This window comes from Glossina fuscipes, unplaced genomic scaffold, assembly GCF_014805625.2.
Source record: "Glossina fuscipes isolate IAEA_lab_2018 unplaced genomic scaffold, Yale_Gfus_2 93875, whole genome shotgun sequence".
NCBI lineage: Eukaryota > Metazoa > Arthropoda > Insecta > Diptera > Glossinidae > Glossina > Glossina fuscipes.
The window spans coordinates 1-8,978 of record NW_024005128.1 but is presented as its reverse complement, the minus strand read 5'-3'; the positions used below and the strand labels follow the sequence as shown (position 1 = coordinate 8,978).

At 33.9% G+C, this 8,978-nt stretch overlaps 1 protein-coding gene across 1 annotated transcript; it reads right to left on the bottom strand.

The window, feature by feature from the left end:
- Positions 1-5,282: 5,282 nt before the first annotated feature.
- LOC119644163 (elongation of very long chain fatty acids protein-like) lies at positions 5,283-7,698 on the bottom strand. Its single transcript, XM_038043689.1, has 5 exons — positions 7,681-7,698; positions 7,427-7,617; positions 6,613-6,756; positions 5,904-6,009; positions 5,283-5,842 (listed from the first exon to the last, which is right to left on the bottom strand). Exons 1-5 carry the CDS (start codon positions 7,682-7,684, stop codon positions 5,511-5,513), a joined length of 777 nt encoding a protein of 258 aa, XP_037899617.1. The 5' UTR covers positions 7,685-7,698; the 3' UTR covers positions 5,283-5,510.
- Between the last annotated feature and the right edge of the window lie 1,280 nt (positions 7,699-8,978).

Here is an 8,978-nt window from a genome sequence, read left to right as displayed (position 1 = left end):
AAATAACGAATATAAGGAAAAGCAACGTAGAAATAATTTTATATTTATATTGATTATTGATGAGGTAAAGAACTAAAAAGAAAAAGAATTTAAAATAAATAGCAAGATACTGGAGTTTACCGTCAGAATTGAACAAAGCAAAATAGCTGTCAAAACGTAAAGATAACAAGTAAGAATATAATAGTCGGTCACTAAATGCGCTACACCGCATTGTCAAACACAGTTTTCATTTTTACTAGAACACGAAAATTATGTCTTGTTTCTATCCGCCTGAGTGGCCGAAGGCGGGGAATCTCGACTAGTTACATAATGGTCGTGGGTTCGATAGCCTTATATGCTAGTGCTTTAAGAGTTTAGTCTTAGAATTTATTTTTCTGGCGAAATCAGTAATAATAATACATCTTGTTTCTATATAAAGGCATATTTTTCAAGTGCGTATTTGTGGGGAAACGGGACCGAGTTGCAACCTAAAAAAACCTTGTACTACTAGTTTAATCCTTACATAGATGGTCCAAATTATATAGAGTTCATCTTCTTTGTATGGAATTGCTATTATAGGTCAAGTTTCCTCCCCATATATTAAAATTTAGACATTTGTCATTTACAAAAGATCAATTTCCGTGAAGATCCTTATTAGGGAAGGATTCAAGCGAGATGGTCCAAATTTGGCACAGCTAAGTTTTTCAATAAATAAAATAAATTAAAATAAATAACAGTTTACCACGGTGATATCCAATTTTGAATGCCATTCCCTCTAGTAATTCTCTTTTACTTTTTTCCTGCCGTAGTTCTTATCCAGGTGAGCGAACTATTTATTATCTTCGTACGGGGCTTAAAGATAACCTTCGTACCGGATCTATAAAACTATTGCAGCGCTACTTATCTACTTAAGCACATTAAATAGAACAGGACGATCTAATGTTACTCAGTTAAATTAAACCGCAATTCCATTAATTAGGTTAAGAGCTTATGAAAGTGGAACCAATGCTTATCTACATATCTTCTATGTTCATAAATCTGGCGCTTTAGTTCATACGCCGCATGATCTCTTACCTGATGCGCTTATATTCTGTGAATAATTGCGAGCTTGCAACTTATCTTTCTTACACATACAACACCTTACCAAAAGCTGCAGACGTCCCTCGCATAGCACACTTAATCCGTATCGTTCAATTTCGAAACTGTCTTATACAAGTACTGTGCTATACGAGAGAAGGCTGCACTGTGTCATTAGTGCTAACTATACGAAATGAAATGCGACTATGGACCTTAAGTATCCTAGTAGCTAAAATTTTCATTAGGAAATACCAAATGTAACAGTGATTCGATTTGGAGTATTTTCGAATTGATATCTTTTACAGGGAACATCAACTAATTGTCCGAAGCAGAACATATTAAAAGTTTTATAGATAAAAAAAGATTTTTTTATTCTTAAAAAGTTTTTATTCTTTGCTCTCTATTTATATCAATAAGTGTTGCATATTTTAGGTTAAATTAAAATAATAATAAGAGTGAATGAAAGAAACTTGGCATCACTTACGGAGACGATAGATAGGCAGACGGATAAGACTACAGCAGCCATTTTTTTTTACTTTTTTAATCTATCTACAATCCTTCGTAATCACTACCCTTCTTACATCTCCTGAGTAATAGACGATAAAATACAAACAAATAAGAAAACTACATTTCGACTTTGACCAGATCTCTTCTATGCTCTAGATATTCTGTGTACAGGTGCTGCAGAATATAAGTGGAAAATTTTTATCACTGTATCCGTTATAGTTTCTGCTGTTAAACGCGGAGCTATTCTCAGTTTATATTGTATTGTAGACGTGGCTTTTGATCGATTCGATCAATTTTCAATATCAAAGCCCGTGAAAAAACTTTAAAATTTTTTTAGCGATTTTAAAGTTGAAAAATGTTCACAATCACAGTGCGAGCAGGTTCAGAATTTTGCATGAAGCAAACGTTTTTATGAAACGAATGTACCTCCGCCATCTGGATGATTGACGTTAATAAAAATAAATGCTTTCTGAAGTCTCTGATGCGTGTATACATCGGCGTTGCGAACAGAGACCATCCTTGTTTAAATTAAAATCTTTAAAATCTTTATCCCCACGTCAACGATGTCATGAACGATTTACTGATAAGTTTAACAAAGTTTTATACTGGCTTAGTTAATGAAGTTTTACAATTGAACAATGATTTATTTGAATACATTCGCAGTAAAGAGCTTCCACTCATTATCGTGCAACATTTCTAACTTCAAATGTCAGTTTCAGGCGAAGGCTTCAAAGCTTTCGCGTTACATATAATTATCGATTTACGAATTGAAGCTCACCCTGAAAATATATAGAATTCCTTTTGGGTACTAAACGCACATCCTCGGGCGGTTGCGTGTAACAACTATGTAACGAAGAGAACATACCAATCATTTGTTCGCATCCATCTATACTCCTACCCCTATCTTAGATATACCTTCACAAGAAGGTTTGCTGTTAAAGCATTAGCTATGTGCCTATGTTTACACTCTTGCTCTTCGTTTCTTTGTTCCGACAGTATATTTGCGGCAAACACTCCAGTCGCTTTCCATTTTTATTGATCGCATATTTATTATGAGATTGTCAAAGAGAAAAACGACGTTGTATTACAGACAGGCCAAGAATCATGTTCGTCGTCCTTGGTGCTTCACAAAAGCTACAAAATGGGTGCTGGTCAAATTTACACCTATACAAATACGCTCGGAAACACCAATGGCCGCTTAATAACCAGTTACGTAGTCGTCAATCTCACCTGCCTTTCGCCCTACTCCAGTGACTCTGCCATTACTCCACAACCTGGAATTTTGTTTGCCGCTTGTCTTTGTCATCCCACAGGTGTTGTAATTCGGCTTTGTGGACATGTTCCTTAGCCCGCAGGTCGGTTGGCATTATGACACAATGCGATATGCGACGCAAACTCTTAGAGCACATAGTCGATATACTGCCTTAACGCCCCTTGAGTACGATGGTGCCTCGAGTACCCTTTGCTAAATGGGTAAAACCATGATCCCTTAAATGATCCCCTAAATATTTAAGAATGATATAGGTAGATGACTGTGGGCAGGAAACAATGCAGACCCGCTAACATTACTATATTTTATAATACCCGTTGATCTGAAATCGTTCGCAACTATTCACTATGGTTTCATTAAGACTTTAAATTTAACGGTACAATGACTTGAAGCAAAAAGAAACTAAATGTCGCTATAAAGTGAACGTAATTTGCTTCGATTTTTAATTGCACTTTTCACATTACCACAATTGCTGTACTTATCACTATCCATACGGTTGGATGAAAATTATGTTCGCCTTTGTATCGAAGAAGTTATTTCGATTAGATTAGTAGCTACAAAGTCCCAGTTTTTAATAACAAGTGTGAACAATATAATTGAGCAAAGCCGACCGTTAGATACCCAACACCACTTCCGATTTAGAAAGTCAAATTACTATCACTTAGCTAACTTTAACGAGAAACCTTAAAAAGTGCATAACGGCGTTTCAAGATAGGGGGTTATATTGCGAGTGGTCGGAGAAGTAGACCAAACCAAAGTACGTCTGTATACGAAATTTCATCAAAATATCTCAATAATTGCGACCTGCAGATTGAATACAAAAATACATGAAAAGCCATCAAACGGACAGACGGACAGACAGGTTTAGATCGATTTAGAAAATGATTCTGAACCGATAGGTATAATAAAAGAAAAAGGCGAACCTGTCTTAAACCTTCCGGGTGTTACATACTTTCGCACTAACATATTACACCCTGTACCAGAAGTGGTGTAGGGTAAAATAACACAATTCTAGTATTCAATACCGAAGGATGGATAATCATTTTGTCAAAACAGTGACCCAACAAAGTATAGATATTGTAGATCACCATAAAATTCTGAATTGATTTAAGCATGTCTGTTTGTCCGTCTGTCCATCTATGTAATAGCTGTTGTAACCGCAAAAGTGAAACTATCGTCTTCAAATTTGAAAGAAAAATTGAAAATTCTCGCAAGAAGGACAGGCGTACCGTATCACGTAAACTAAGAACGCCTCTGTTTCTCAAACATAATAAAAAAATTGGTTTTTTGCTCATTACTCATGAACTATGCAAATAAATCTACAATAACCTGAACGTATGTTCCATATATCCTACGGGCAATGCTGTAATGCCTGCACAGAAATGGGACAAATTTGCCACGCCTCACCAAAATCTAATATATTTTACTATACCCAACTAAAATCTACACTTTTTTTCCAAAAATTCTCTAAAGTATGTAAATATTTCTACCGTTTCAAATTCGGAATGGGCCCAAACATGTCCATCGGTTTGTCTGTCCATTTGTCCGTCTGAACAACTATCTAATATATGCGGTAAATCTTCTCCCATGCGCAAAAAAGAAGATATTGCCTACATATATACAAAAGAATTTAAAAATGACCCAAATCCACCAAAGGACACGCCTACAACGCTCAAACCTATTTTTTGCTTGTTAGCCATAATATACAACACATACACATTATTGCATTTCCACTTATACTGAAAGTAGAATAAATCAGCAGCGTCCACCCAATGTTATAGGGTTTGAAAATTTTGTTATTTTTCTCTTTTTTAGTCTTTTTTAAGATTCCATGACGATCAGATGTAATTTTCTTACTTGTTGTAATTGCACCAAAATTTTGTTTTTAAAGAATAATTTTAAACAATAGTCAGTTGCAGTCAGGCATTCAAAAAATCAACGTCGTGTTAATTAACTTCTGTATTCTTTTAACATCATACACAGTACTCGATAAACAAAATTGTATGCTTTTGTAGGAATAACATTTACTTATTAAATTTTATAATAAAACTTTTGAAATGTGCTTTATCGACAAACAGTTCTGCCTTTGTACAATGCTATATATGTATGTAGTTACACAGGAAAATATTGCTTGCATTCTTTCATTCCTTTTACATATTCAATTCGTTATATATTAATTTGTTATATATAAAAAGCACTGCAAAGCAAGAATATTCAATAAAACCGATACGAACACAACCTAGGAATTATTAGGAACTAACCTTATTAAACGTTATCTAACAATAAGTAACCAATAAATAACCAAGTAAGGTAAACAATTATTATATTTTTTACAAATTTTTTTTTTAATTATTTTAATTTAACTACGTTAGAAAAATAGTTATCTATATTTAATCTAAAAAAATGTAATGCAAATCCACATTAATAGGGTTAAAGTTAACCTAAGGTAAGATTAAAATACAACAATGCTAAGAGAAGTAAGAAAGTGATGTTCGCCAATCTTTAACATCCAATGCCTTACCCTCAATAAGAGATTTTATATTGCCGACCAGCGAGAATAACGGAAACGATTATTAGTGTCAAAGTCATAAATTCGTCTACAATTCTTAAACTCTAGCTATGTTATTTCAAGTGAAGTACGTCATATGGAGTTCAATAACAACATACGTATGGAAATCTAAGTTTCCTTGATTTTCTTCATATTGTTCTCGATCTTTCGACGGTTTGCCAAATAGGTTCTATAATAGAAGTTACCAAACATGGCAAGCATAAATATATCCTGTAGGAAAACAACGGTCAGCAGAAGCATAGATAATCCACACCAATTATCAGCAATTGCTGCCATTGTATGCACTAACAAAAACAAAAATTGTAAAATTTGTATTTGTGTTACACTTCGCTTCCACGGTAGAAAATCAATTTTCAAATCCAGAGAAGCTGCCAAATAGTAACTGTACATAACAACGTGTACAAAGCAATTGCAAAAAGGCACCATAGTAAAATGAGATGCTGCGAGTATAAATAAAGTTATGTTAAGTAAAACAAGAAGTGTTATGCTTTCTATATTTACCAAAACCATATTTCACATACACACAAGCTGCAAAAAGCATTATGGCATGATGATAGACGTGCAGAAATGAAACCTGATTCCATTTTTTCCGTAAAACGAAGAAAATCTAAAAGACAGATGGAAATATATGGATTAATGGTCACTATACCGATGTCCAGCAATTTTTTTTCTTCCTCTACTTCACCACTCAAATTTAACAGAATGAATAAAAGCAAGCACTGTATGAGAAATGGCTTTATATAAAAGCTGCAAGAAGCATGAATTTAAAGTCTTTGCGTATTCACTTAAATCAGTTCTCGCGCGTTTACGCAACTGACGCAACTTTAACGTCTATGAAGTTCTCAATCCATATCTTGTCAACTGTAAGGTTTAACGTAACAGTTGAAATTTGCGGCCGTCGACCTATGAAGAGATTTCACTAAAATGGAATCACTTTAAATACATTTCATTTACGTAAGTCAACCCTCAATTAGTAAGTAGAAAATTAAATCTCAAGTCATCAACAAAAGTTCAGTAAGTAAAATCTGAGTTCTTCGCTACATCTTTTCGGGATGAGGGCAAATTTCCCAATTCAAGTAGAAGTCAACACGATGTTATTTTTAATCGAAAGAGATCGTCGACCGTGGCAATGACTACTTTCTCAGCGCAAAGTTTATATAAAAATAATAATAATATTAATGAAAAACCAAAGCAATTTCAATCTACTTACGGTATCTAGAAAATCGAAAAACTTCAACCAATATCCTAAAATAGTCGGTGTTAGAAATTCCATGGTCTCCACGCTGTAGTCTGTTTTAGCGGTATTAAAGCAAGTCCATCTAAATTTGGGATGATACAAATAATAAAGAAAACACTGGATGGAAGGAAAAAGAATAACAAATTTATAAATAGTAAGCAGTACGCGGAATGCAAAATAGTAAAGTGAAGAATAGAAAGTGACAGATTTCAATGCGCCTTTGAAGGGGTTTCTGTTTTGCAAGTACTTAGATACAACGTAACCCCCTTGTCATCTAGGCGTCAACCAAAAAAATTTCAACTATCTGTGTCACTGTGCGCTCTATAAAAATTCCACAAACAAACAACATGTACAGATGGATGTACTTTCAAGGAGATTTAACAGAAACAATTCGGAACATCACAACAAATATTTACCAAGAGCATGTGCAAATGGCCCGGTCAATTGAGAACTGTGCCATCTTTGCATATTCCTTTGAGATCGTTTGTGTTACGCAAATTCCTTCTTAAGTGACTTTAGCTTTATGATCCTATTTATCAATATTCTTCAGTCTGTTATCAAAGGAACAAAGGGATTACTCAGGTAAAAGGATAAACCTTTGCTACACTTGAAGCTATCAAGCGAATAGTATGAGTTTAAGGCACTGTACAGAAAATTTTTAAATCGCACTAATTGTTAAAATTTTAGAGGAATATTGAGTGGAACTTCCATCAACAAAACCAAAAATGATTTTCAGGGATACTTTTCTTAAATTATTGTACAAGTCAATACAAATGCATATCCGTACCTGGTAAAGCAAATACAAGTTGCCCACAATTTGCAGTATATTGTAAATCTGCAAAATTCGCTTAATTTCGAATGGTTTCCGATTAGACATAAGAGCCGGACCGAGTTTCAAAACTATCAACAAATATATGCCTATCAAAGCAAACGTATATTTCAACGATGACGCCACAGGTATGTCGGCCGTACGAGGATCTGTTAATATGAGAGACTCTTTAAAAGCATGCCCATAATGGAATCATAATTCTATTGGTATACCCATGTTTTCTCTCTCATATTCCACGATTTTCGCATAAATTGTTTTAATTAGTAACATTTTTTAAATTATCTTGCTTTTTCGAATTGCAATCGGATAAAAAGGTCACTCCACACCGTCAAGAAAAAAGGTTCAAATGTAAACTGAAACCTTTACGCAAAAATCGCTCTTATTTATAATCTTGGAATTGCAATAACTCATACAACCAAATATATTAATATAATTATTGCATATAAATATTTTAATAACAAGTGACCGGATTTTTTGCATAATTGCAATTAATGCACAAATATAAAAACTAATTAAAAGTGCACCTTGATATCTGCAGTGAATCTTGCACTCTTCCCTTATAGAATAAATGTATTTATTACATAAATTCTTGCCAGGATAAGTTCTTGTTAGATTCTGAGTAATACGCAACGCAAAGATGGGTGAATCGGAAAGGAAACATGATTAGATCGCCTGATTAGCTTTGCATATAGTTGAACATGCATGTGGCTTGCTTTGCGTGGTGCATGAACGCAAGTTCTTGCCAAACTTTTAAAATTTGTGCGTGCTTGTTTTTCGACAACCAAATATATTTATTTTCCTCCAGACAGAGTGCTTTATTTTTAACGATACAAATGCTAATGTTATCTAAAAAGTTTATTAATTTCGTCAGCCATTAGGAAAAAGACATGAAGAACCCATGCTCGGAATTTATGGCCACAAATAGTTAACGTAATGGAAAGCCCGGCTCCTCTGCTTTATCATGTCACTTGAAAAGTAAAATTAAGGGAACAACATATGGCTTAAGCACCAAACACAATGTTTGCTTTATGCGTTGCGCATAGCTCGCGAGCTATCAATATAATACTGATCGTTTCTATTTGTATATAGTTGAACTGATGTGTTTACAAAAAACCAAACAATATCATATGATTTTATATGCTATGGAAAACGGCCAGAAAGAAGAAAAAATTCAATTTAATTTAAACTAAGTAATAAAAATCGTAAAGGTAGTAATAACATTTTCGCTTTATTTATTATTTTTTCTTTCATTTCTTTCATTTTTCAAAGTAATAGTTCTATCAATTTTGTACTTCATCAATTTTTGTGTAAACAAACGCTAGTCATATGATTTTGCTTTAGCAAAACGCGCAAGGTGTGTGTGGAGCCGATTTTACGTGATTGAGACTCACGCATAACGCATAACGCAAGCACTGTATAGCGCACTTTAAGTAGTGTAAAACTAAGCATCTCTACACGACTATAAATAACGAATATAAGGAAAAGCAACGTAGAAATAATTTTATATTTA